General features: G+C 51.2%; 9 protein-coding genes across 10 annotated transcripts; 6 read left to right on the top strand and 3 right to left on the bottom strand.

The window, feature by feature from the left end:
* The first annotated feature begins 9 nt into the window (after positions 1-9).
* Positions 10-4,246, top strand: HMPREF1120_07577 (1-phosphatidylinositol-4-phosphate 5-kinase). The gene is made up of 2 exons (XM_009161805.1): positions 10-2,506; positions 2,569-4,246. The coding sequence occupies exons 1-2, from the start codon at positions 386-388 to the stop codon at positions 3,535-3,537; spliced, it is 3,090 nt and encodes a 1,029-aa protein (XP_009160053.1). The 5' UTR covers positions 10-385; the 3' UTR covers positions 3,538-4,246.
* A 2,673-nt stretch (positions 4,247-6,919) lies between these two features.
* HMPREF1120_07576 (uncharacterized protein) lies at positions 6,920-9,634 on the top strand. The gene has a single exon (XM_009161804.1). The coding sequence runs from the start codon at positions 7,595-7,597 to the stop codon at positions 9,215-9,217; it is 1,623 nt and encodes a 540-aa protein (XP_009160052.1). The 5' UTR covers positions 6,920-7,594; the 3' UTR covers positions 9,218-9,634.
* Positions 9,635-9,687: 53 nt separating this feature from the next.
* HMPREF1120_07575 (uncharacterized protein) lies at positions 9,688-10,059 on the bottom strand (the record flags this gene model as incomplete). Its single annotated transcript, XM_009161803.1, has 2 exons — positions 9,688-9,825; positions 9,874-10,059. The coding sequence occupies 2 exons, from the start codon at positions 10,057-10,059 to the stop codon at positions 9,688-9,690; spliced, it is 324 nt and encodes a 107-aa protein (XP_009160051.1).
* A 1,099-nt stretch (positions 10,060-11,158) lies between these two features.
* On the top strand, positions 11,159-12,171 carry HMPREF1120_07574 (uncharacterized protein; the record flags this gene model as incomplete). Its single annotated transcript, XM_009161802.1, has 3 exons — positions 11,159-11,195; positions 11,350-11,606; positions 11,695-12,171. The coding sequence occupies 3 exons, from the start codon at positions 11,159-11,161 to the stop codon at positions 12,169-12,171; spliced, it is 771 nt and encodes a 256-aa protein (XP_009160050.1).
* A 2,058-nt stretch (positions 12,172-14,229) lies between these two features.
* On the top strand, positions 14,230-16,644 carry HMPREF1120_07573 (uncharacterized protein; the record flags this gene model as incomplete). The annotated part of the gene is made up of 1 exon (XM_009161801.1): positions 14,230-16,644. One exon carries the CDS (start codon positions 14,230-14,232, stop codon positions 16,642-16,644), a length of 2,415 nt encoding a protein of 804 aa, XP_009160049.1.
* Positions 16,645-17,103: 459 nt separating this feature from the next.
* Positions 17,104-19,573, top strand: HMPREF1120_07572 (ubiquinone biosynthesis monooxygenase Coq6). Its single transcript, XM_009161800.1, has 2 exons — positions 17,104-17,548; positions 17,708-19,573. The coding sequence occupies exons 1-2, from the start codon at positions 17,263-17,265 to the stop codon at positions 19,183-19,185; spliced, it is 1,764 nt and encodes a 587-aa protein (XP_009160048.1). The 5' UTR covers positions 17,104-17,262; the 3' UTR covers positions 19,186-19,573.
* Positions 19,574-20,282: 709 nt separating this feature from the next.
* HMPREF1120_07571 (uncharacterized protein) lies at positions 20,283-20,969 on the bottom strand (the record flags this gene model as incomplete). The annotated part of the gene is made up of 1 exon (XM_009161799.1): positions 20,283-20,969. One exon carries the CDS (start codon positions 20,967-20,969, stop codon positions 20,283-20,285), a length of 687 nt encoding a protein of 228 aa, XP_009160047.1.
* A 1,274-nt stretch (positions 20,970-22,243) lies between these two features.
* Positions 22,244-25,383, top strand: HMPREF1120_07570 (the record flags this gene model as incomplete). 2 transcript variants are annotated; one of them, XM_009161798.1, is made up of 4 exons in its annotated part: positions 22,244-23,433; positions 23,518-24,325; positions 24,419-24,594; positions 24,748-25,383. In XM_009161798.1, 3 exons carry the CDS (start codon positions 24,234-24,236, stop codon positions 24,771-24,773), a joined length of 294 nt encoding a protein of 97 aa, XP_009160046.1. In that variant the 3' UTR covers positions 24,774-25,383. The 2 variants fall into 2 exon arrangements, with proteins under 2 accessions (XP_009160046.1, XP_009160045.1); XM_009161797.1 differs by lacking the exon at positions 22,244-23,433 and having other exon boundaries at positions 24,234-24,325; positions 24,419-24,769.
* HMPREF1120_07569 (succinate dehydrogenase [ubiquinone] flavoprotein subunit, mitochondrial) lies at positions 24,988-27,201 on the bottom strand (the record flags this gene model as incomplete). Its single annotated transcript, XM_009161796.1, has 6 exons — positions 24,988-25,207; positions 25,268-26,656; positions 26,708-26,871; positions 26,924-26,997; positions 27,051-27,105; positions 27,157-27,201. The coding sequence occupies 6 exons, from the start codon at positions 27,199-27,201 to the stop codon at positions 24,988-24,990; spliced, it is 1,947 nt and encodes a 648-aa protein (XP_009160044.1).
* Positions 27,202-27,785: the final 584 nt, after the last annotated feature.

The raw sequence follows: 27,785 nt of genomic DNA, 5'->3' as shown, positions 1-27,785 counted from the left end.
TTGCTGTCTCGGCCAAGTTCAACTCCGACGTCCTCTCTCTGCTGGCTCCGTCAATTCTAGACAACTGCGTTCCTTTACCACTCACTTCTCCTACAATAATACAGTTCCCACCTCCACCAACATATCCACATAGAAGAAACAACTTTTGTATCCAGACAGCACAGCCTCGTCACAGCAACTAGCCTCTGTATAACCTTCCCGCGGCCGACACCTAAATCTTTAAATCCGTCCGCCTTGTCGCGCCTGTTCCAGGTCCACACAGGATTCGAATCCCAACAGGCAATCATCCTGCGCAAGATATGCCCTCCCAACCTGTTTTCCTCCGGTGACCGACGGTCAATGCGACAGTTCAGCCTTCCTTTACTCCCCGTCTCTCGCACCTGAGATGCCATCCGTGGCTGCGGAGCCTCCTCTCTCCGTCCTCTCCAACGGTGCCAACTCCTCCTTTGACGGTCCTCCCCGAAAGTCCCATGACAAAACCATCGGCGGCGTCTTCACATATACCAACGGACCGGGCGTGGAAACGTCGTCCTTGCCCGATCACAGACTGGATCAGCTCAAGAATTTCAGGAACAACAGCCACAGCTCGTTGGCCAATGGGCTCCCCAATGGAACAGCAACAGCCCTCAAGTCTCCCAGGGACCGATCGCATTCCAAAGCCGGTAGTACACATTCAATAGGCAGTGTTGGCCAGGGGAAAGATGTCGACAATGTCTCCAGATCCAGGACCTCGGCCGATGGATTGACCAAACTGTCTAGCGTGGAGAATGCGACTGATCAAGACCTGGCCGACGGCGCTGTGGTTTCGGCGCCGGACAAACAAACGCCAGATCTAGGCCAACTGAAAACGAGCATTCCCCCCGAGCACGATTCTTCACACATGGTCACGGCCTCAACTGTGCCGGATACAGCGCGGTCGGACGGCCTCGCGCTGACCCCATATCTCAGTCGTGGAGGGCCTCCTCCGTCAATGTCTCGGTATTCCTCTCCGCCCGCCGCAGCCGGTCAAGATCGATTTCCTGAACTGGCGCAGCCCTCGGAAGCGCCCAAATTGACGCACCGCCATACATTGCAAGTACCGAAATCAAACATTGCGACCGGGCGAACTTCGCGCGACTTTTCATTTTCAGCAGGGCCCTCGGAAGAAGCGCTGTCGACCACAGGGCGGTTTTCTCCGACGAGAGATCAATATGATGTGAACATACGGCACCGGCGGGCGTCGCTGGGACTGGTTCGCCGGACAACGCGGTCGATGCAATCAGACTCACATTTGAATGAGGTACCTCCGGACGAAGATGCGGCGCGCTGGACGGAATTGATCAAACAAAAGAGAGCGAGTCGGCGGAAAAAGAGGGAGGAGGAAGACGACGACCGGGTGATTGTGGGCAAGAAGGTCGAAGAGGGCCACGCCAACTGGGTCACGGCGTACAATATGCTGACAGGCATTCGATTTACGGTGTCGAGAACCAACGCGAAGATGGATCGGGAGTTGACGGACGCCGACTTTGACGCCAAACACAAGTTCAGTTTCGATATTACCGGAAATGAACTGACCCCGAGCGCAAAGTACGACTTCAAGTTCAAGGACTACGCACCCTGGGTTTTCCGGCATCTCAGGGCAACCTTTGGTCTCGATCCAGCCGACTATCTGGTCAGTCTGACTAGCAAATACATCTTGTCGGAACTGGGCAGTCCTGGAAAGTCGGGCTCGTTTTTTTATTTTTCCCGCGACTACAAATACATCATCAAAACCATCCATCACGCCGAGCATAAGCTTCTGAGAAAGATTTTGAGGGACTACTACCGCCATGTGCTGGACAATCCCAACACGCTGATCAGCCAGTTTTATGGGTTGCATCGGGTCAAGATCCCGTACGGTCGGAAAATCCACTTTGTCGTCATGAACAACTTGTTCCCACCACATCGGGATATCCATCAGATGTTCGACCTCAAGGGTTCAACGATCGGCCGAGACTTCAGGGAGGAAGACCTGGCGAAGAACCCGAGGGCCACGCTGAAGGATCTCAATTGGTTGCGTCGAGGCTTGCACCTGGAGTTTGACGCTCGGACGCGGCAAATCTTTCTCGATCAGCTAAGGAGAGATGTCGCGCTTCTGCAGCGACTTCAGATCATGGACTATTCGTTGCTTGTGGGAATTCATGACTTGGGCAAGGGCAACGAGGAGAATTTGAGAGAAACGACCCTTCAGGTCTTTCAGCCGGGCGGAGAAAGAGACCAGGACGAACACAGCACGGCTCTGTTGACGAGAACGCCCTCCCGGTTGGAAAGCGCCAGGAAAGCGCGCGAGTTGCGATTGACGCTGAAGAAAGAAAAGCCCGTGCCTATGGGCCAGGCTAGCACCAAGATGCCGTCCGAGCTGGCTTCTGGGGATGAGAGGCGTGACCGCATATTTTATAGTTATGATGGTGGCATCAGGGCGACACATGAGGATGGCTCGGGTGGCGATAAGGTGTATTACCTGGGCGTAATCGACTGCTTGACACATGTGAGTACAACGAAGCTATTCGAGGAGTTGCATTGCCAAGATGGCATTACTAATTTGTGTAGTATGGCTTTATCAAAAGGGTCGAACATTTCTGGAAAGGTCTCTCGGCACCAAGGACCCAGATTTCCCCGGTTCCACCTCAGGCATACGGAGAACGGTTCTTGAATTTCATTACCGGAATTACAATGACCCAGGAAGAGGCCGAGCGTCGAAGGACACTGGAGAGTTGTCGTACGGGGGAGCGGCCACAGACGGGAGCGTCCGTCGAGAATGTGGGTCATAACGTCTTGGCCGGAAGTCAACAGGACGGTAGCGGGGAGAAATTTCCACCGCTGAGTCCGGCGGTGGAGAAGACGATGCGCAAGGCTCTGAAACAGGCCGATAAAGCCATGCCGATGGAAAAGGGGCGCCGGAAAAGTGAGGAAGAAAAACCTGAGCGGATATTAAGGACCGTGGAGGAACCAAAGAGTTCGGCTTTGTTGCCGGTTGTGTCGGAAGCTGGGGAGAATGGAGAGTCGAGCGAGAAGCGGATGTCGGGATACTCTGCGGAGGAGCATGGCAAGGCACCAGTAACAACAGCGGCAACAACAGAGTATCCGATGATCCCGGGATTGCGGAAAGTCTCGCCGTCCACGGTCGGGACTGCGACTGATATGCAAGATCACGATCACGATCAAGAGCAGGAACGGGAACAGCAGCCCGAGCACGAGCAAGACGGTAGGGCCTACGTGTCGAATCCGCACAGGGAGGACCAGCCTTCATTGTCCCCGTGGCAGCAAGTCGATGGGGACCCGAGGGTGCCGTCACAAAGTCGCAGCTACACCAATGATGAGGAGGCGGCAGACGATCTAGAGCCTGAACTGGAATCGACAGGGGGAAAGCAGCAGCATGAGTATGTCGCGAAAAGAGAAAAGCCGCCTCGGCTGGCCAGCGATCTCATCCAACCGCAGTCGCCGTTGTCTGAAACGCTGATGAAGTCTTTGGATGAGTATGCGGCTGAGCATCGGCATGAGCATGAGCAAAAGCGCTGAACGTCGAGTGCCAGTGTTGAGCATAAGCATGAGCTACTAGGAGTGCTCCAGTGGATGGGCGCGAAATAATGGAAAAGCCGTTGGCGTCTGCATTGCTCACTCACTCACTCACGCGCACCCTTTCTTCGCCAAAGGCTCTGGCAGGGGAACTGTCGCCTGGGCACCCGGGCCAGATGCATCTGGATATTCTCCCAACCCACTGGCACTGCCCTGGCAGATGAAATATTCGTACCCTTATTCAGTTCTCGGTTTCTGTCGACTGTCGGTTGTCGACTGTTGACCGTTTTTATGTACTAAGATTATCTTGTCTACTAGTACCTCAGGTACCTTAGGTTTGGGTCCACGGTCGTCGGGTCATGCCTGTTGGGTCACGGTTCGTTGTTGTCATTGGTTTGGGGGTGGAGGTACTGCTCAGGTACCTTGTTATTGAATACTAAGGTATGCATTCAGCGGAATCATGGCGGAAAGACCTTTTGCTTATGCTATGCTATGTAAACATCCCAGTTCGACTCATTAATGCAGTCGGATGAGTGTTGAAGCCAGAAGCCGCCAAAGACCACTTCAGAGGGTCCTTGCTGTATCTGTGCCTGGCCGTAGGGCTGCAGGGTCCAGTACTATGCCAATGGCTCTACTACTACTGTAGTAGGTGAATGGGGTTTAATAAGGTTATGATTAGCTTGGTCACCGTATAATTAAGCATGCTCACCTCCAAAAGTTCCGGGTGCGAGTTCCACCGCGGCGGTGCGTCCCAATGGTGCACTGCCAGGTAGATCGACGGGTGTCTAAAAAAGCGAGGCCACCCGCCCTACTACGCAGCGCTCAGCCACCGATCGACCACGTCGGCTTCACGTTCGCGCTGCAGCAGTGGCACGTCATTTTTATTATACTAACCGTGCCAAGGACCTCGTCAGGGGGACCCACCCCTCCTTCCGAGTTTGGCGGCCGCGTTTACGCGGCGCTACACTTGCTCTACGAGCAAGTGCCTATCGGCAACTGCGTTAGGTCACCAAATACGTCGCGTTTTTATAGATATTATAGATATTCTAGAAATCCTTAATTTTTTATAAATATAACGCGTTTTTTATACCGTAAATTTATCGAATACGCCGTAAAGATAGAGAACGACCGCTCGTAACGCGTAAAAGACGTTATAGAATAGATTCTAGCCTATCCTAGCGCCTCGATATCTAAAGTCGCGCGTAAATTCGATATATCGAGAACGACGTTATCGGGTCGACTAAAAGGAGTACGAGATATCGAGAATAACGGCGGCTATAATAAAGCGCTCTCGGACGCGTAGAAACTCGCTCTCTATTAAGTAATTAATAGACTCTATCGATACGATATTTCTACGAAGCCGCGAATAGTTAGATCAATTACGTAGAATATTCTTAATAAGTCGCGCACTAAGATCGATACTAAAGTTTATAGACTAGGAGATAGATAGTAATATCGATTTCTTTAGCGTTATCCTAAGTATACTATAAAGATAGGTCGACCTCTTACCGTCGAGCGTAGACGCGCGTATAATCCTAAAACTCTAAGAGGCTAGTTTCGTAAATTAGTAGATATACGAGCCGAATACGGTATTCTAGACTATAATATATATAACGTCGATTAAATAGGATTTAGAATAGACTACGGTAAATCGTATAAAATCGTCGCTAGAGAAGACAAATACGTACGGCTTTTCGTATCTAGCCCTAATAATCGAGAGACGTTAACGTTAACTAAGTATATCTATAGTAATAGTACTATAATTTAACCCTAGGTTATTATATAGACGGCGACGATTCTCGAGAAGTATATCTTACTAAATCTTTATTTAGAGATCCTCTTATACGCGTCCGAGATAGAGTATTCGAGCGTTAAGCTTACGTTCGAGTAGCTAAAGCACTTTAATAGATTAACTGTACGTAGAACGCGAGGCCTTTATCGACTTCTTCTCCTCGATAGGTTTATAGGGCACCTTAAGTTCGGCTTCGTTAGTTACTATTAAGATTATAAGATTATATCTTTTTCACTTTCTACGTATATCTCGCACTTTTGCTAGCCTCTCGACGTTATCTATTTTTAGCCGTATAAATACTAGTATAGCGAGTATATCGATAGAGCGATACGATACGGCGCCGAGAAGTTCGATAAATTAGATTTTCTATTAAATCTTATAGAGATAAGAAATAAGACTTTTAAGAGATCGATAATCTATAGCTCTTAGAAGAAAATAGATATTATACCGTTTAATCCGTTATAAGTAATCCAAAAGGCATAAGAGTAGTAACTACGATAATAGAATATACGAATTACGTACCTATCGAGAGACGACTACTACGACTATAATACTCCTAATAACGAGACCTATAATAAGCGTATAGCGCGTAAAGCGCGTAATAATAGTAATAATAGTAATAATAGTTGGCGTATAGGTTCTCGTACTCCTACTCCTCCTCCTCCGCCTACGCTCGATATAGTTACTCTTACTACTCCTTATAAGCCTCGATCCTTCTACGTTACCTATAAAACCCTTAAAGAGGTAGTCAAATAGACTAGTAAGATAACGCCTACCGTACGCGACTCGCTTAATTTATTCCTTAAAGGCGCCGAGGCGCTCGTTATTTTAGATACAAACGTAGTTCGCGATCTATAGCGTACCTATAACTATCGAGAGTCTCGAAAGTCTCGAGATTAGTTATAGAGATATATCGCTAAAGGCGTAATTATAGTAGTAGACGTATAGACGTATATCGAGTTACGGCAAGAGAGTGAATATAAGAAGATATAACGTATTATCGAGCGCGAGACCTAGAGGCTTAAGAAACTACGTTAATAGAAGGAGAAACGCGCTAAGATTACCGCACGTAAGCGTAAGCGTTAATAACGAATATAAGAGCGTAAAGAGTAAGTATAATAGCGTCGAGAGTAACGTAAATAACGCCGGTTAGAGCGCTAGGAAGAGAGATAACGTAATAGAGTAAGTATAAGACTTCAAGAGGAGACTATAGAGGCAACCTCTCTAGAATACACGTAGGGCTCGACGGAGGGATAAGTACCGCCTAATTTACTATATAACTTTTCTCTCGAGACCCTATAGGAGTATTAAGAAGAATAAATAAGTATATCTAAGCGTTATTAATAACGTTATTAACGTCGACGTCGATAGACGCGTAAATCTACGAAACGCGATATACTTAGTAACCTAATATAGTTACCGATAGACACTTGCTCGTAGAGTAAGTGTGGCGCCGCGTAAACGCGGCCGCCAAACTCGGAAGGAGGGGTGGGTCCCCCTGACGAGGTCCTTGGCACGGTTAGTAGACCCTTGCGCCTCACATCCGCGACCATTCTACCTCTATCAGTGGAGTAAGAGATGCAAAAGAACACGCACAGACAGATCGCTGCTGTGGGTGATACGTGTAGCGCAAGGTAACCTTACTAACTTAAGGTAGGTAGCTGACGTACGCTTCTGCTAGGCAATCGTGTTTTCCCCATGCAGTGCATGTATGGCATGAAGCACTGGCAGTGTGGGTAGTGAACGAAAGGTAAACTAAACTGATGCCTAAATTAATAATGGACTGGGACTGGGACCGGCAGTGCAGTGCCTGATTGATCTGCGTGAACTGCTAGATGCAGTGATATAGGATATACAGATACCTTAGTACCTTAGGTATAGATGTAGATGTAGGTATATAAGGTATGGTTGTGGTTCGTGGTCGAGGTTGTTGGAAGTTGTCATACTCATACTCATACCCAAGTGGTGAAACAGCATTTGTCCTCCTCATCGTCATACTACTATTCTTGCGATTGCATATCTCAGAATACATACCTGACCTACCACTACCACTACCACTACCACCTTGACTTGACTTCTCAGCGGTTATTCTTCTCTGGAAGTGAAGCCGTCTTCAAGTTATTACCTACCTACCTTCTTGTCTTGTTCTTCCAACTCCATTGTACTGCCTACTCCGAGTCATCCGAGTCAGCTTCAATTGATTGTCCGGTTACCCAAAGTATTGGCACAACACAACACACCTCGTCACACATCAAATCAACAGCAGACATGTCTTTCTCAGATGAAAAGAGTGGGCAGACTGGCTCATCATCTTATGTGCCTCCGCCGGCGACAACCGACTACCACTGGCAGCAGGAGACTGGTGTCGCAGGTAGTATCACATCCGAACTACCATCAACAACACTTGGCCCAAGATCAGGATCTCGATCAGGCTCAACATCAACAGCCGGCGCTTACGAAGATGCACCACCGCCTCTTCCTCGACGACCTACCGGCGGCACTACTACTTCAAAGTGGGAGGGTTACGGTGACGAAAAGAGCCAAAGCCAATATCAGACTGAAAAGCAGCAACATGAATCCTTTGCCAGTGCCAATGCATCATATAATCAACATCAACATCAACATCCTGAATTACTCTTCTCTGATCAACCTCCTGCCTACAATCCGAGTGGCTATTCTGGCAAGTCCGCATTCCAACCTGGTGTCCAGCCTGGTGTCCAGTCTGGCCCCCAGCAATTCCAACCACCTCCACAGCGTTACAGACCAAAATTCGAAGACAACGACAACCCGTCCGATCCCGTACATTACATCCGCAACCCCCACAAACTGATTGGATACCTGGTACCATTTCCACGACCGCAATTGCCGAACGTCAAACCAGAAGACATTCCAGTCCGATTCATGATCTACACGCCGCCACCTCCGCCACTGCAGAAACCGGCAGACAACCAAAAGGAAGGCAAATTGCACAAGGTGCAGCGGAAATGGCAGGAGGAAGTCCGCAGCGCAAAGACCAGTACGGCCAAAACGGCCTCGTGGCATGGTGTCAAGTCCAAGGCGACCAGGGGCATCAACTGGGCCATGAATAAGACGACGACGGCCAATTTGGACTTTTTAGGTCGAGTTTCGCCGACGCCAACGCCGACGACACCGCCACCAGCCTCTCAGGGTCAGAGTCAACTTCATTCTGACACCGACGGGAGCTACTCCGAAAGCCTAGATCAAGGTCCAGGTTACGAGAACCAGACGCAGACGCACAAAACTGTCGGTGTGGAGGAGATGGTCATGGTCTACCCAGGCAGTTTGCCGTTGAATGAACAGCAAATGCGCGAGGAGTTTGTCAACACAATGCTGCGGACAAAAACAAAGGCGCAACGCGACACCATCATCGCGACGGGACTCATGCCCGTCACTTACGGGATCGACATTCTCGCCACCTTCATTTGGCCTTTTGGCGGGTTGGGCGAAATCGACACCGTTTGGGCTTATGCGTCCTTCCGCGGCGCGAAGACGGCCCGCAGCGTGACCAAACGGCTTTCATCTAGCACGGACACGTCAGACGATCAAGATCGGCTCAAACTTACCTTTACGCACTCGGCGCGGATCGAGGTGTTGAAAAAATACCTCGATGCACAATGTCACAGGGCCGATAGCACGTTGTTCCCGTCCTATACGTCGAGTCCGACGGAGAGCGATGTGCTCGAGGCGATTGGGTGGACCCCGAGCGATCGTCGTGGATTGGATCAGGAGGACAAAAATTGGGAAGATGAGCAGTGGGAAATGAGTGAGGTCAAGGAGGATCTGAAGAGTGTTTTCTCAAAGGCGGCTCGCGAGTGGAGGAAATGGTGTCGGTTGCTGGAGAAGAATCCGGAGAAGGCTATGAAGAAGTGATCTGATCAGGATCAGGATCTATCATTATTGATCGCGGCGGTGAATATCCCAGAATAGACACCGCGTGCCGGCAGTCCTTGGACGTCATAGGACAACTCTTTTTTCATTTCCATGGTTCCTGATTGTTATGTACCAATCCGGAGCGGACTGGCTGTGGCAATCATCGCGTGTCGGCGATCTGAGTTTCCTCCGTCTGCGCGCCGTTTGGCACCAAAAGACGAGGTAAATCAACGGCGTCGAATTGAGGGAAGCCACTCTATCATGATGCCACCATCACGGTGTATGTCCATGTACGCCATCGCTATGAGTTTTCAGCCCAACAAGTGTCCCGTTGTAGCCCATTTGAGCCCAGTGCAGTCTATTAGGTACAGTATGCCTTGAACTGCGCCTAATAATATCCTCTTGGTCCGACTCGTAATACAGTATCATTCATAATGACCTCTAGTCATTTAGACTTCAGACTCGTTGACTCAGAGGCCGGCTGTACTGGAGCCTGGCTGGATGGGAGAAAGTCTCCCGTCTGTTTGTGGAAGGACGGTGGTTGTCTGGGTGTGGAGGACCACGGCAGTCACTGGGCCACTAATGCCGATTACTGCCAGACCGAATACCTTGGTGATTGTTAGGAAGTAATCTTTCGTATATTCGAAAGAACTTACCGCAATCAACATTCTGAACAAGAACTTGTTTTCAAACCGATCCATTTTCGCAGTTTGTGTGGTAACCAGTGTGTTCAGCTCAGCACCAAAAACAGCGAGCTGGCTTGATACGGCTTGGCTCAAATTCTTGAATTTCAAATCCATGCTTGTGGATAGGTGGTTCACATCGGTGCGCAATGCAGACATGTCGGTGCGCAGTGCAGACATCTCCTTGTCGAAGGACAGGAGTTTCTCTTCAATGGATGATGCAGATCCGGAGTTCAAGACATCATTGTTGTGGGGTCGTCTTGCCCACGTCCTGAGAATACGGCCTTGGGGGATACTGCTTCTATAGAGGGAAGCGAAACGCCGCATTATGGAGATGAGTCAACGTAATCAAGAAGCAGAGGACTCTGGATAGGTAAGAAAGTCGGGGTCAAAAAGTCAGGTAAAATGTGAGGAAGGGGAGGAAAGGGAGGAAGAAGAGCAAGGAGAGGAGGGAGAGGAAGGAGAGGAAGGTAAGGAACTGACGGTAAGGAAGGTATGGAAGATACTAATAAAAGGAAGGTTGAAAGTGAGGAAGGTGAGGTTGAGTTGATTATGAGGATCCAGCCACCCGCTCATTGCTCATGGAGGCCTCCTGGTACTCAACAGAGACAATCAACCAGGAGGGCGCCTGATATGCAAGTTAGACAATCAGGCGGGAATACTCTTTGTATGCAAGTTGGACAATCAGTACGGAGGGCTCTTTGTAATCAAGAGAGACAAACAGGCAAATAGGCAGGGAGGAATATTAGATACATTCCTGCCTCCTAGATCGTTGAGAATGATTATCACTCTTTTACAACACTTCACTGGCTTCATAGTTTCAACTGGTTGAAGGTGAGGATAGTCCGAAAGGCGGGGTGAGCTGGGCGTGAATAGTACTTAATATAATTTTAAGTTGGCGTAATAGAAGGAAACCCCGATGCGTACCTAGGTAAACTTTTGGCATAGTACAACTGTACCTGGTAGCACCTTGGCACCGAGGAAATTTTGCGGCGATCTCAACTCGGACTCGGACTGCAGTTGATCGTGACTTGCATTACTATTTCGAGCGATGCAATAATTAGAATCATTTATTGTCTTCTTCATTTATCCTACAACAACTCTCTTATTGTTTCTTCATACTGAGATATCGACAAAAAATCCATCTTTACCTACACTCCATATCGTGCCATCTAAGAATCTGTTAGGCACGCCTGGACAAGGATTTCTTCCCTCACCCCGCCATCTTCCACTCGAGTCACACAGCCATACACACACAATGTCGGCCACGCCTGGTGTTAAGCGCAAGCGTTCCAGTATGTGCACCGCCCAACCCGCCCTGGCCGTGACCGTTGCACGAGCCTGTCCTTTGTCATCTGTCCTCTCATGATTCTTTCAGCATGGATGACGGACAACTCGCTCTCTCCAACATTGGTCTACCTACTCTGTTCATATGCTCACACATCCCAGGAGCCCAGTCTCTCCCTGCCCCCGAACTGCCTCGTCTCGTCGCCGAACAACATACTCCCATACCCTCGAACGACAAAGACACGAAACGACTCATTGTCGTGTTGTCCAATGCCAGTCTGGAAACCTACCGGGCGGCCAGTGGGAAGGCCGGAGGCAAGGAAGAAAAATATTCATTGCTGAACAGTGACGAGCACATTGGTGTCATGCGCAAGATGGGTCGAGACATCAGCGACGCCCGACCCGACATCACTCATCAGGTTTGGCCCCAATCCCTCCGTGCCTGCAGTTGCAAATGCAATGCAGGTTCCGTGTTCTGTGCGTGGACAAGCTGACTTCAACGTCCAGTGTCTTTTGACCCTCCTCGACTCGCCCATCAACAAGGCCGGAAAACTGCAGATCTACATCCACACCGCCAAAGGCGTTCTGATCGAAGTGAGCCCAACCGTTCGAATTCCCAGAACGTTCAAGCGTTTTGCTGGTCTTATGGTCCAGCTCTTGCACCGGCTATCGATCCGTTCGGTCAATTCGCAGGAAAAATTGCTCCGGGTCGTCAAAAACCCCATCACCGACCACCTTCCGGCGAACTGCAGGAAAGTGACGTTGAGTTTCGATGCCGACGTCGTCCGAGTCCGAGATTACGTCGACACCTTGGGCAGCAACGAGAGCATCTGCGTCTTTATCGGTGCCATGGCCAAGGGCAAAGACGACTTTGCCGATGCCTTCAAGGATGAGGCTATTAGTATCAGCAACTACAGTCTCAGTGCCAGCGTCACCTGCAGCAAGTTCTGCCATGCCTGCGAAGATGCTTGGGATATCATCTGAGATGACGCGGGGAGGGGTTTGGGGGTTCTCTGGGCATGTGTTTGCAATTTCGGTTGGGCATTTGTGGGACGCTGGTCTTGTCCAAGGTATGGTGGGTGGTCTCTGACATTTTCTTTGCCTTCTCTCTTTCGTTTGGCTCCAGCAACGAGGGTTGTGCAAAGGCTCGATCATAACATCGATGCTACCTTGCAGAACGCTTGTCGCTGGGGTGGCTCGCATAGGTTGGGGAGTTGGATCTGGAATTTGTTTTCGCAACAAGACAATATGGTTCAACATACCTCAAGGCGATTATTTCGTCCGGGTTTCTAGGTGCACGCTCAACCTGCCCTACTAGACTGCATTGGTCGGCGTTGGCAAGTGGCCAAAATGGTTATGATGGAGCATGGTCGGAGTTCGGTCGTCTCGGGCTACAATATTCAGAGGAAAAGTTTACGAAAATCAGTCATCGCAAAGCTGGGTCATGGTGCCGATAGCAACAAATCAGCCATGGGCTCCCGGACGAGCATAACATGTTCACCAGAGAAAACACGATCATCGTCCAGTGCAGCGATTCACACAGCGAGTACGCCATGGGATGAATGGATGCCCTTTAATGATTGGAACATGTCACAGTCATGAACAACAACACGCTTCGAATCGACTGGCTTGCGGCGGTATGAACAGTGGCATTGCTGGCTGATCTTGTTGTTATTATCATACAGTGGGCACTAGCAACCTGTGGAAACGCATGCAGTCCTGTTCAAACCATGGTGCAGCATATTTCAGTCTTTCTTCACGCGTTCAGCCAGTTTCTAATTGTCATTTTTGCGTGGGTCGAGACGTGGCCTTGAGCCGAAACCAGAGGGGCGATTCTGGCTGCATTGGCGCCCAACTTGGGTCCAGATGGTCTGCTCACTAGCCAACAGGAATCGCGGATTCTGTTCTTCACCGACCGTTTGTGACTTTGCGGCAGCGCTGAGGCCAATCAGCCTTGCTTTAACCTACAAGTGACTATATTGTCTTCGCGGAAGATATCTACCGGTGCATTCCTGCGACCCATCTCGACGTCCCACCGCCCTCTCAACGTGGCATTTTATCAGCCGCTCATCCCGCTCCGCTCGTGTCCTTACTTCTCCGCCACCCACTGCCATCTTTAGGACGTCACGCCTCACCCCCGGCCTTTATGGATCCCATGTTCTGTGATTGTCTGGCTATCTGATGCTTCTCGCGCCCCGGCACATGTCCTCGCATTAGTGAAGTGAGGCGGAAGGATCCTCAGCCTGCCCTTCCGAGGTTCAGTCCGACGCCATTGGGCGCCTGCAAGGTATTAGAGATGTTACAATCATGACCCTCGAATCACTTCGGCTTCTCACCCTTTCTCCTGGACTACCCGTCATGTCCTTTCGACCTTCGGTAAGCAGCCTCCCTCCACACCCTGGTACTTCCCTAGTACCCAAACTTGGGTGCGAACAATACTCCGATTCATCACCTGCTACAGGTCGTGCTTGGCCTCGGGCTCCATGTTTTGGGCCGATGGCTCGTCAGACCCTCGCTCGTCCATACAGCTGCTCTGCTTTGTTCAGTCTCAGGAGGTCGGCTGCTTGTTTGACATGGACTACCGTTCGTCTAATCTGATCTAGATTTCTGCTGTGCTCCCTGATAAGGGTCCTCTTCTGGTTCATTTGCTCTTGTGCACAGGACTTGTTCGACAACGACCAGGCCGTGTGGTCTTCCGACGCTTGCTCCGGTATTCGCCCGGCCGATCCAGGCGACTGCAGTCCGATCACTGTCTCTGTGGCCACCAAAGTACCAGAACCATAGTTGGCGGACCCACATTGTACAATATATCCACCCTGATCTTCCAGGAACTTGCTTGTCTTTATTTAACAATCCCAGACTCATTGTACCAACTTGTACTGTCACATTTTGCTCCATACTACTACACCCCGTTGCAGTACCCTTCTACTATCTACCAAGCCCTATTACCTGAGACTTGCTGCTTGTACAGCAAACTTGTCATTAGTATTGTTTGCATTTATTGTGTTTTGTCTTTGACCATCTCTCTGTCCGAGTCAGTCAATGCCATCCTCAATCACCCTTACCGTCGCACACCTCCCAACCTCGACATCATTCTTTCTCTCGGCCCTCCAACCGCTCAACTATGTCTTCCGAGGCCGACAAGACCAGACCGTCGGCTTTGGCCCGGCCGTCCCGGCGTCCGCACCGGCCGATTTCTGGATCACCCAGGAAATCCCCGGCGTGCCCGCGGGCGCCGCCCACGTCGCGTTTCCCGCCGCATCACGGGCCCAGGTCGAGGAATTTTTCGTCGCTGCACTGAAAGCAGGTTCAAAAATCCATGGAGAACCCAGCCAGCGGGATGCCAGTGGATATTTCTCGGCTGCGGTGATTGATTTTGATGGGAATAGTATCGAGGCGGTCTATAGGCCGGCGAGTACGACTACTGGGGATAATAACGATGGCGGCAGAAGTGGAAGTGTTGTTAGTAGGAGGAGCAGCACCAAAGCTCCCCCTTCGACAATTGTCTCTGTGACGAAAAGCAGAGCATCAGCAGCAGCAGCAGCTTCCGGGTCGGCGGGGAAGGGGAGTGATGGGAAAAGTGTACTCACTGTGGCCAACAAAGCCAAAGGTCCTGCTTCAACGGTGGTCTCTTCTGCTTCTCGTGCAAGAAGCAAAGCAGCAGCAGCAGCACCGCCTTCGGTGGCGTCTCAGGCACGCAGTGTGACTGCCCCTGCTACGGCTTTTTATGACGGCCCAATTGCATTTGGCTTGCCGACAGAGGTACCAGGACCGACACAGATGCAGATGCAGATGTCATCATTAGCTGAACCAGTGAACGTTGGAGGTGGTGGTGTTGGAGGTTCAGGTTCAGGAGGCGGAGGAGGAGATGTATTGAACGCCCTGATCAACGAAGCACGCACCGCGGCCAGTGTCGCGAGAGATCTGGTCAACAGTGTCAAACCGCATCTCAACAATCAAGAATCTGCTGCTGGACTGGTGACGACAGACCAAGCTGCTGGTGGCGGTGGTGGAGCAGGGAACAACAACAGCAACAACAATGGCAACGGAGCTGGCGAAGCGATTGTCGGAACACTTCTCGGAGTTGCTGCCGGTGCCGCGTTACATTACGCCTTTAGCAATCGATCTAAAGAAAACGGGGCCCTCCACCATCAAGACCAGGGTCAGACTGGTCTTGATGGTGGAGGGCTAGGGGGATCTGCTCTACAACGTCCGTCTGTTATAGGGCGCAACGTTACTGATGCGACTCCGTTGCCTTTGCGGACTGAATATGCTTATGAATATGCGGCTTCGAGCAATGGCGATGGGCGTGGCGTGTATCCTTATAATAACCAGTACTATTATACTGGCGAAGAGGAGAGTCAGGGTCATGCACCACAACGTCTGATTACGATGCATGACAACACGTCGCATCTCAGCCTGCCGGCTCCTGGGCCCGCTTCGCGAGCGGGCTCGAAGAACGTGAAGTCTGCAACTGGGTCTGCTGTCGGATCTGAAGCGACTACCGTCCGACCTGTACCGGTACCAGTACAGGTACCGCAATCACATGCCAGTGCCTCGAAAGCAGCATCGTCTTGGTCACAGTTGTCCGCCACATCCAGCAAGAAGAGCAGCAGTACCAGCAACATGAGCGTGAAAATGAAGATGGCTCCGCCCACGAGTTATAGGGCCCCGACGGTCCTGACTGCGGCCGAGACAGGACTCCCAGGAGGAGGAGTGGCGGCGTCCGCTGCGGGATCTCATCCGTCTTGTTCGAGATCTTCCCACTCCAGATCAAGATCGCGCGCCACATCTGTCGGAGGGACGAAGCCGGGGTCGTCGACGAGACATTCATCGCATGCGCGCTCTCGATCACAGTCACAGTCTGGTAGCCACGCTTCGACTATCAAGCCGGTTCCGATGGCTGCGTCCACAACAAGTACCTCGAGAAGAAGTCGCCGCGACCAATTCGAGGATGACAGGAAGACAATCGTTCATGTCCCTGAGCAGACTACGAGTAGTCATGTCGGCGAAAGTCATCATTCTACTACTAGCAAAGTATCTCACCGTGAACCACACCAGTACCCTCTGCCGCCGTCGCGGGCCGCGACGTGGGCTGGATCCGATCACGGTGCGGCAAGTCGTGGTGGAGGGGGAGGAGGAGGAGGAGGATATGGTGGCAGTGGCAGTCTCATGTCTTCGACGGGCCGTGTTTTGCCTGGCCACCCTGTCTCTGCGCCACGGACCATTATTGGGAAACTGAATCCTTTGCACCGTAACAGCGGTGGTGGCGGTGGTGGCGGTGGTGGTGGTGCTGCGAAACAAAATGATACCGTGTCGGTGGTATCGAAGCAGAAGGATCTCGAGGACCTTGATGTCACGGATCGTGAGGTCAGACCTGAGGATAGTGTGAGTCAGTTCTCGGTGGGGAGTAAGGGTAGTCGTAGGAGTAAGAGGAGTGGGACTAGTCGGAGGTAACGTGAAGGACTGGAACTAGAACTGAAGGGAGATGTAGGGAGACTGAGACCGGGCTGATTGTGGATTGGATTGGATTGGACTGGAAGCTGGAGGGTGAGAACCTAATGGGTGGATATGCTGAGATGTGGAATTGAATACAAGATGGTACGATGCAGGAAGCTTTGAAGATGCTTTTGTTCCGTTTCAGGTGATGAAGAATAGATTAATTGGTCGCTTTCGACACTCGACTCTTCTGCTTTCATTGACGCTCACAAGACAGACATACTAACTAGCAGTGTGAATTTATCTTGGTTGATTCATAGGTCTCCTGTATCAACTTTCATGAATGCCAGCCTCGTCTCAGCAAGCACAAGGCTGTGCTCTGTATACCTTATGTAAGCAGCACACTAGACCCAATCCGGAGTCTGGCAAATATCGAACGAACATCGACTCGGGCCTAGGTCTCCATCAAGGCCTCTACTAATTAGCCCGGCTTCGATTGCATTAACCGACAGCAGCATCCATCTACAGGCGGGACCAAGATTCACAATCATAGGCATACAGTCTTTTCAGAGGCACTTTCGAAGAACCGTGATCCTCGTGCGAAGAAACTAGGCCTCTGGCCTCCCGACTCTGGCAATGCCAGCTAACCTCCACCTCCTCCCCGTCACGACGAGGCGTGTCGCTGCCCCGACTAGTATCTGCGCGCAGTGTCGGATAGCCTTGTCGTCGTTGAATCCGTCAAAACGAAGGAGATTTTCGTCAGCTCCTCCTTTTGGTCTTGCGTCCACGTCTTCATCTCCATCTTCTTCTTCATCCACGTCGGGAGCTTCTACTTCTCCCTCCACCACTAGTACACCAGAAATCTACGATGTTGTGACCGTCGGTGGCGGTCCGGCTGGGCTGGCTTTACTCGCTGCACTAAGTAAGTCCATTGTCTACCTCTACACCTCCAGCGACGTTAGTCACGGCTTACGGTGACCCTGTCGTTACACATGTCTCTTTGGTATACGAGCCATGACGGTCCAGCTCGTTTTTTCAGCTCTTTCCAAAGATATACCATCCCTGACCACCTTGTCTCCAGAATCATCGCCAATCACATCCCACCTAAAAACGGCATTAATCGAAACCCAAGACCTAGCCAAAGTCCGCCAATGGAGCCTTCCATCGGACAAATTCGCCAACCGGGCCAGCAGTCTAACGCCATCGTCGGTCTCGTTTCTCGAACAGACCGGATCATGGCGACACGTCGACCAGACTCGGATCCAGCCGTACGACGAAATGCAAGTCTGGGACGCGGCCAACGACGCGGCCATGCAATTCGATTGGCGGGCCGAAGCGCGACGGTACAATGCGCCGCCACAGACCGTGGCCACCATGGTTGAGAACGCCAACTTGACCAAAGGCTTGCTTGAACGCATTTTTGAGCTGGGCGCCGAATTGTCTTTGTTGTCAAACACCAGTGTGGCAGGCATGACTATGGGCAAGGACGATCCTGACGGGTTCAATTTGTCCACGTGGCCTGTGTTGAATCTGGAATCAAAGGAAAATACTAACGCCGGTCCCAACTCCTCCTCTCCACCGTCGTCGATTGCGGCGCGTCTCCTCGTCGGCGCCGACGGATTCAACTCGCCCGTGCGCAAGTTTTCGGCCATCGACTCTCAGGGCTGGGACTATAACCGGCACGGCGTTGTCGCCACCTTGACGGTGCAACCTATCGATGGTGAAAGCCATAGCCACGACCACGAGACCGAGCTCACCCTTGATCAACTCCTCAGCGATGATCTTGAGGCACCCTCCAACCGCGCGACGGCATACCAACGATTCTTACCTCAACTGGGCGGCCCCATCGCCATATTGCCATTACCCAACAACCGTGCATCCATGGTATGGTCCACGACGCCGCAAAACGCGGCCTACCTCAAACAACTCGATCCCCTGGGTCAGGTGTCGATGATCAACGCGGCTCTACGACTGTCCCAAGTCGATATAAAGTACATGTTCACCCTGCCAACTACGAGCAACGACTCCGCTTCGCCTCACGATTCCGAACTCCGCTGGCGTCTTCAACACACATCACCACCCTCTCTGTCAAGACAACCTCCCATTGTTACCGGCGTGCAAGAAGGGTCACTGGCTTCATTTCCCCTACGCTTCCGCCACGCGAGCCGGCTAATCAACCCGCGCGTCGCTCTCGTCGGCGATGCCGCACATACTGTCCACCCGCTCGCCGGGCAGGGATTGAATCTCGGTCTAGCGGACGCGAAATCGCTCGCTGACACAATTGCCTATGCTGTCACACATGGCATGGATCTAGGTGATCTCATGACTTTGGAAAGGTATGGCCGTGATAGATTTGGTAAGGGTCTGTTGATGGCTGGTGGGGTTGATGCGCTGAACTCGGTGTATCAGCTGGATAATAACTATGTACTAAGTGGTGGTGAGTCCGGTGATGGGATCTTGTCTACTGTTCTGGGTCAGATTAGGGGGTTGGGCATGAAAGTGGTTGATAGTGGGGTGGTGCCGGGGTTGAAGAATTTGATTATGAAGCAGGCGAATTGATTGGATATGGCTCTTCGAGACGAGTGAAGAAGAGAATTCAAGAGAAAGAAAATGCAATTGCGAAAAAGGTTGGATTGGACGGGAGTCAAACAGCACAAAAGGTGTGTGTATGCGTGGGTGAAGCAAGCTATTGTATAGAACTGAAGATGGACTGAAAAAGCGAGTGAAGTATCCGGGAAGCAAGGATATTTTTGCGGGACGGGGAAATTCAGGCTAAGGTAGTCTTGCAGCGGAGGCTCCGTTTCAGAAAGAAAGGCCATCTACCTGTAGTGTGTATGTCTTTCCTCCGCCCGGCGTTCAATATGCTCAAGGGCGGAAGGGAGAGGTTCATCCTCCTATATGGTCTAGTGTACCGTCTACATCTGTTCAAATTATACACTACTGCCGACCTGCTTGTTCAAATCAACAATAATAAGATACTGTCGCTACAATACTGTACCAGCGAATCGTACTATAGTTGAAGCCTCAATACTATTTACTTCTAGTGTCCCCGGATGTGTTCGGATATGGTTGTCCCTCGGGAGCACTTCCCTCGAGTTCTTGCTGTACTCTTCTTCGCGTGGCTCCTGTCCTCAAATTTGTCTGGTAGTAGATACTGTGATCTATTGGGTGTACAGAGGTGTACGCTGTAGGTGCCCCAGAGGACGATGCAACCGGAACGGAAGGTACTCGGGAAGGGGAGGAGAACGGAACGATTATGACAGCTAATAGTCGTTGTTCAAATGGGCCCTGAGTAGTTAATAGTGGTTGGGTTTCAGTCCAACCGTTCAGGCTCGTGTACTGTACCATTGGCAAGCTAGAGCCTTTTTCGGATATGCATGGAACAGCTGTAGACAGGATGTGATGGGACTATACTTTTGTCCTCCTAGGCGTGATGGGTAGGGAAAGCAACAACAGACTACGCGCGAGAACACGCCAACTTCAAAACGAATTTGGCTCAAAACAATGTCTTTGATAAAAAGGTCGAGAATCGCATATACACAAAGCTATACTAATTCCCTCTTGGAAAAAAAAGAAAGAAGTGAAGTTTCCCAATCGCGCTGTCCAACTTGCATCAGGTCCAGTAGTCCTTATCCAATTTAGCTTGGTGAGCCAGTTTAAGCAAGATCGCAAGCCCAAACGTTGGTGTTTGTCGAAATGGCACAGCCAATCTTGGAGTACGAGGTGGAGCTGAGGATGGAAGCATGGCCGGTCTGACCGCCGTAGCTCCACCCCTTGGACTCGGTGGAGCAGATGCCGTCGAGACCGGGAAGCGAAGGGATCTCACAGAGCCAGCCGCCAACATAGACGTTCTCAAAGTTGCTTGGGCTGCCGGGGGCCAAGACCTGGGCGAAGGAACCGGGGTTCAATTCGTGGATCAGACCGCCCACGCTGTTGGTGCTGGTTTTGAGAGCGTTGGCCTCCAGAGTGCTGTCGCGGGTCAGGGCAGGGTAGCCACCGGCAGCACGCCATTTGGAGACCACGGCCATGTAGCCGGATTCATCAGATGAAGAAGAAGAGGCGGCGGGAGAGGATGCTGCGGCGGTGGTGGCGACGACGGCGGCCGGGGTGGTGGCAGAAGCAGCGACAGTGACAACTTCTTCTTGTTGTTGAAGAGCCGGGGTTGGGGTCGCGGCGCCGCCGGCAGGGACGGTCACGGTGACCCAGACGACGTTCTCGGACTGCTTCCAGTGTCGTCCGCCCCATTGGCGTTCGACCAGGTTAGAGTCCTCGGCGGGGGTGGGCATGGCAACAGCGAGCCCGGCAAAGGCGGCCATGAGAGAAAGGTTCTTGATGGTGAACATGATTGCTGTTTTGGTGTTGTGTTTTGGAAAAAACGGGTTGGTTTGGTAGTAAATTCTGTCGAAGGAATGCGGGAGGAGTATTCGATTCGAGTTCAGCTGGCTGGGGAAAAAGGAGCCTGGAACAAGAAGCAAGTTGGATATGTGAATGAGTGTGTATATCCTCCAGGGACAGAAATGAGTGTGTTTGACGAAGAAGTCGAAAGAGTGAAAGGGAGCGAGTCTCAGACCGTGGAATTCGTTACGAACTGATCGAGAAAAGAAGAAAGGACACGAGGACCGACAAAGCAGCAGACCGAGGGGAGGTATATACGGCACACCCGCGCGCATACAGCTCTCGCAATTCTTTCATTGCCCTATCCATCTGAGAGGGAGAACCCTCCATCCCCGGGCGCCCTAAGCGAACTGTGAAACAAACAACGCCCACAGTGAGGATCCACTTCCATTGTCCTTGTCAGATTATCGAGACCGACGATCTCTGCCCACGGGATGGCCGGACAATGGAGCACTTTGTGTGAAAAGTGGAGCCTACCTGTCTATTCAGGAGGACCCATGCCAAAAGGTCCGGAGACAAAGACCCAACCAAAGTGATGGAAAAGATTGGCATTTGACGCAGGGGGCAGGGTGGAATTCCCTCTTGCGAGCTGACCCAGCTCCAGCGGCACCGGCAAGCATCGGCGCTTTGTGAGCCCCTTTTACCGTTGTCTGGGGCTCCGTCGTTTGGCACTCGACAATATTAGCCCTACCTTGCCAACAGTACCGACCGGTACCTCTGTGTTGGGTATATTTTGCAAGGACTTTGAGCATGGCCGACGACAAAGATTGGTTTCTCGGTTGCCTTGCTGTACAATTGTAGTGACAGGACTAACCGACGTCCCTGGAGATGGCCTGAAGCTCAGCACTGACAGGCACTAATTCCTTCGTACCTGGCATTAGCTCCATGGCGCCCAGTAGTAGTGGAGATACTGTATGTGCTGCTAGTCGCGGATAGCAAGGAGTGAAGGAGAATCCAGGAACAAGAGGATGATGGCAAACAACACCAACGAAGTCGAAGGTCGCGAGAACGCGCCGGACTAGTGGCTAGGTAAACAGGCTAATCCATGCTAACTCGAGCCGATGTGCACCGTTAATACCCGAGTAGGGAAAGGCCAGGGTGATTATGTGAAACACCAACCCTATCCAGGGATAAACCCGAACCTTTTTTACACGCGCTGCTAACCCTTCATTACCCCTTTTTCCCTCCCAATGCAACCACTTTTTTCCTTAATGTTTTGCATATTTCCACCCAAAAGCGCCACCTTATCATTACTATTGGCCTGTGCCGGCACCAGTGGGAAGCTGGCAGCCCTTTGGCCTGCACTGACGCCCCAGTCAACATTACGTAGAATGTTGCACTTTGGGGGAAATTGCATTCGACAGGCCCCGGCCCTTCTGGTGATCCAGACCTTCAACCACCAAGGCTGCCCAGCAGAATAGCGGCAGGCCCAGCATGGTATGAGAGTGAGTTCTGCGTTGAATCCTTCTCCAGGATCCTCCGACCCGCCGACGGTGCCCAGAGCGCGTGGAATGGGCAAAACAATTGGGAGAAAATGACGATATGTTGCAAACAGCGTGTTGTTGTGAAGTTCCGATCGTTGCCGCCGACCCTGGCCCTCTTCAGGACTGTGCACCGAACTGGGGAAAGTGATCTGATCCACTCCTCCTCAGCCTTGTCCCTTGACTACAACTTTGGTTGGATGGTCCTGGTACGCCTGATGATTTCCCCCGCGGTGTCCTTCGGAACTTCCAATTTGAACGGGTCACAGACCACGAGTGTTTGATGTTTGATGTCTGTTGTCATTATCATGGTCAGCCTGCAAGCGTCATTCTCAATCACCCCCAGACAAAGAGGCATTTAACATGGCAACAAGAGTTTCCGTGGCGCCGCTGTCACTTGTGCACGGCTGACATCCAAAAATAACAGCCAGGACAACATTCAATCTTGTATCCTTGCTGGATGCCTGAAGGGACGTGTCTGAAAAGATCAACAACAACAATCCTCGAAAACAAAGCGTCTGGGTTGCGGCAGCTACAATAATGGGTACAGTAGCCTCATGGTTGCCATAGACGGAGATCGGAAGGGATGCCGATCCCATTTTGATGAAAGATGACCCTACGCGACCGCCCGAGCCGCGATTCAAAACATGGCATTAATTATCATCGCCAGATTAGAGAATCCGCGCTGGCCCCGATACAAAACGCCGATCTTGACCACGAGTTGGACTGGTCGTTACACCTAGATGAAGGGTTTGCTATTATCGGCTCTGGACCCAAAGGATACAGTCCAGACCTGATCATCAGACCCCTAAACCGTCGAATCTGAAGTACCGAGTATGCACAGCTGTGCAGCGTTGGTCAAGAAATGATGACATGGATTGCGAGACGTGGGAGCATTCTTTATTGATGTCAAGTATGCTCGCTGGCCGAGGTATGCGCCAAAGACGAAGAACCCATTGTTTCCATTCGAAGAAAACAAATGAACTTGACAGCTCTCAGAACTGACAGGTAGAAGTCGGCAGTTCATTGTCCATGACTGAGCAGTTGTTGTTGCTATTTTCAGAGCTCTTGGTTTCGTCAGAGGATGGCTACTCACGTTCTGCACCGCTGGATGAGGTGGGTATCCTGCGCAAAACCTTTGTCCATAACCCCTCCAACATGCAGTGATAAGTGCATTATTGGATAAAATCGGGCATTCCAACGGCTACATTGCAACAGGACGAATCGTAAACCGCGAATATTCTGTTACAATCCTGCTGCAGTGGTTCAACCTTGTACAAGGCTGAGACTCATGATCGAAGCTTGGCGTACGTAAGCAATGTCGCCGCCAGGCTTCGAGAGCCTTCTCATAGCATAACAGTTAGCACACCACAGTGGCACCATCTACAACAACGGGTTCCCAATATCTACATTGTACAGAACACTGAGGACTCATCACGACCGACATTTTTGGACTCATTAGCATTCTAATCACGACTGACTGCGAAACTCGACCCGAAAGAAATACCCTTCCCACAGAACAGTCAACTATCAGCTTGAAGGCATTCACCTTATATACTTCTCCATTCTATATCACCACCACTACCCCCACAACCACCAATAGCTGATACTGATATTGAATCTATCATCATCCGACCTAATCGACTTCCCCCAGCCTCAACTACCATCATCACTACACAATCTACTACCACTACCAACCGCATAACCCAATTTGAAGGAGTCATCCATCCAATGTCACCCAGACCGACAACATCCCGAGCCCAAGACGAAAAAACAGTCCGAGATTGGGGCTTCTCCCACGTCTTCACCTGGACCGATGGACCGTAAGTACCTAACTACTCTTAACCACTTCATTCACCCCATTCTACCCCTTTTTTTATATCTAATTCACTACCCCATGGTAACACAATCAACAGTAACGCCCATTATCCACCTCACGCGCATTCAGGCCTGACGACCCATTTGATCCGTCGAGGATCCATGACCATTACATACCCGAAAGACCCAAACCCTACCAAGGAGACGTTTGGGGTTGGGGCCAGGATTGATGTTCCGGCGGGAAAGGTTCACGAGGTGTGGATGGGAGATGAAGGTGAGTTCCATATAAACACCGGCCTTCAAAACACATGCCACCATTTGTCCAATTGATGTACACTACCTACTGTACCTCCCTCTCTCCATTCCACTCCAACCTACCTGGTTGCTCTGCTCCTCCTTCGTACTAATACCATCCCTTACATGGCAGGTTGTGAATATGTAATAGGAGAGTAACGAGACTCATCGCACCCAAAATGCTATGTTATGAGCCGCACGATTGGATGAAATCAAAATTGTACAACGACCATGATACTAGTATATTGCATATCTTAGAATTGTTTTTTACATTGTTGTTCTCAATTCGTGGATATCAAAAAAAGCCTATTCACAAGCATACATGAAAAAGCATTGCTTCCGCACTCGCGCCCTCCTCACACCAAACAACACTTTAATACGTTCTCTTGAACGGCGGGACGGACTTGCATTCGTTCTCGTCCAGAGTGTGGCTGGTGACGGCTCTGTACCCAAGCTCAACCTTGCCATGAGGGTTCTTCTGCCATGACAGAGTATGCTTCATCCAGTTCTCGTCATCACGCTCCGGGTAATCTTCACGAGCGTGGGCGCCTCGGGATTCTTTGCGGTTGGCGGCAGAGGCGGCAGTTTGGACACTATTGACAAAAAGTTAGCCATCATTCTGTACACACCGGCAGCAACAGAAGTATACGTACGCGCAAGTCAACAAGTTCCGCAGCTCCAGAGTTTCAACAAGATCCGAGTTCCAGATCATGCTGCGGTCCTTGATACCGACCTGGTCGTACATCTGATCGACCTCATTGATTCTCCGCACACCTTCATCCAGAGACTCTTGGGTTCGGAAGACGCTGACGTCAGTCTGCATCACTCTTTGCATGGCATTGCGGATATCGAACGTGCTCTTAGGACCGTCCGATGTTCTGATCTTGTCAAGCACATTGATAGACTCAGCACCGGCATCGGCCGCGAGCTCCTTCTGGGTCTGGCCAGGCGTAAAGTTGTCACGGATCGTGTGTGAGACAGCTCGGCCAAACACAATCAAATCCAGGAGCGAGTTGGCACCCAATCGGTTAGCGCCGTGGACAGACACGCAAGCGGCTTCACCGCAAGCGAAAAGACCTGGGACAACCTCGTCCTGTCCAGCATCGTTGACGCGGAGGACTTCACCAGTGTATTTGGTTGGGATACCACCCATGTTGTAGTGGACAGTAGGCAAAACCGGGATAGGTTCCTTGGTCACATCAACGCCGGCAAAGATCGAGGCGGTTTCCGAGATACCAGGCAGGCGTTCATGAAGAATTTCGGCTGGCAAATGGCTGAGCTGCAGGTAGATATGGTCCTTGTGAGGACCAACGCCACGACCCTCACGGATTTCCATCGTCATGGACCGGGAAACGACGTCTCGGGAAGCCAAATCTTTTGCGGTCGGAGCATACCGTTCCATGAATCGTTCACCCTCCGAGTTCAAAAGATAACCACCCTCACCTCGGGAACCTTCCGTAATCAGACAACCAGCACCATAGATACCGGTTGGGTGGAATTGGACGAATTCGAGATCCTGGTTGGGGAGACCGGCACGTGCGACCATGGCCATGCCGTCTCCGGTACAAGTGTGGGCAGAGGTACAACTGAAGTAAGCTCGTCCGTAGCCACCGGTGGCCAGGACAGTGTTCTTAGCCTTGAAACGATGCAGAGTACCGTCCTCCTGGTTATAGGCGATAACACCCTTGCATTCGCCACCCTCCATGAGCAGGTCTAGGGCGAAATATTCGATGAAATAGCTGGCGTTGTGGTTGAGAGATTGTCCGTACAGGGTGTGCAACAGAGCGTGACCCGTCCGGTCGGCGGCGGCACAGCATCGGTACGCCTGTCCACCTTTTCCATATTTTTGTGACTGTCCTCCGAATGCTCTCTGGTATATCCGGCCATCCTCGGTTCGCGAAAAGGGGCATCCGTAGCTTTCAAGCTCAATAACCGATCGAGGCGCTTCGCGGGTCATATAGTGGATGGCATCCTGGTCACCAAGCCAATCCGATCCTTTAACTGTGTCGTACATATGCCACCTCCAGTCATCCTCGTGCATGCTACAGCCAGGTCAGCTCTTGAGATCTAAAAAGCAGGTGAGTCCCACTGACTTTCCGAGAGCTGCATTGATGCCTCCCTGCGCCGCCACCGTGTGACTTCGCGTAGGAAACAGTTTGGTAACGCATGCTGTGTTGAAACCTGCTTCCGCGAGACCGAAAGCTGCTCGCAAACCGGCGCCACCGGCTCCAACCACGACCGCATCATATTCGTGATCCTGCTTCCATCAGCCCTGGCACGTATAGAGGCTGTATTTGAGTCTTGCTTACAATGACGGGGTACTTCCGAGAGACATGGAGCGGAGCTTCCTTGGCTCGGAGTGGCTGGTTGGCAATGATCCGCGCTTCAACGATGTCAGCGTCGCATATAAGCATACATGAAGCATGTTAATCGTACCGGCAGGCCGCGTGGAGGAGAACTGTCTTCTGGATTGCCTCCATGTCCGAGAGAACTGGAATTCGGGTCAGCATCGGATCAGGGCACGGAGGCTCGGGTGTTATACCTTGGTCGCAGGAGTCATGCTCCGGAGGATGCTAGAAGAGCTCATCTTGCACAGCTTCAGATCATCTAAGACCTGTACACAGAGCGGAGAGCGCACGCAGCAGAGCAAGGCCCGAGAAGATAGAGGCAAGAGGTGGCTCGGAAGATGAGTGAAATGAAATGGAAGTCGTCAATGACTTAGCTCAAAATGCGTTCGTTGCCCTCCACAGTCTTGGGGCCGAGCAAGCGGTTTTGCCCGCGACGGCTCGAGCCAATCACCGCACTTCTATTTACACCGTATTACTATTTCCCTTACATGCCTTGTGACTTCGCATCGCTATATTGGACGACGTTATTATCGCTGCCGGAGACGCCCCAGAGTTTGTTCGATGCCAAGTTCTCTCTCTACAATACCTACATTGTAAACCTGAGTTGGCAGGACCGGACACAATAAGAGCCAAAAGACTACCTCGAAGAATGCCCCCAGTTTGAGCCCAGATTAGTAAGCTGTTGCTGCTTAAAGCGGCCACTAGTAGTACCGATAACGTGCTGGCTTAGAATACTACTACCAGGTAGTAGTACCCATGTTACAGATGAACATGAGGGAGTATCTGGTCGACGGTGCGACGAGGAACACTTCAACCGGAAGTT

Source organism: Exophiala dermatitidis (assembly GCF_000230625.1).
Source record: "Exophiala dermatitidis NIH/UT8656 unplaced genomic scaffold supercont1.6, whole genome shotgun sequence".
In the NCBI taxonomy this organism is placed as follows: Eukaryota; Fungi; Ascomycota; class Eurotiomycetes; order Chaetothyriales; family Herpotrichiellaceae; genus Exophiala; species Exophiala dermatitidis.
The sequence above is the reverse complement of the archived record's forward strand: the minus strand, read 5'-3'. Positions and strand labels throughout refer to the sequence as shown.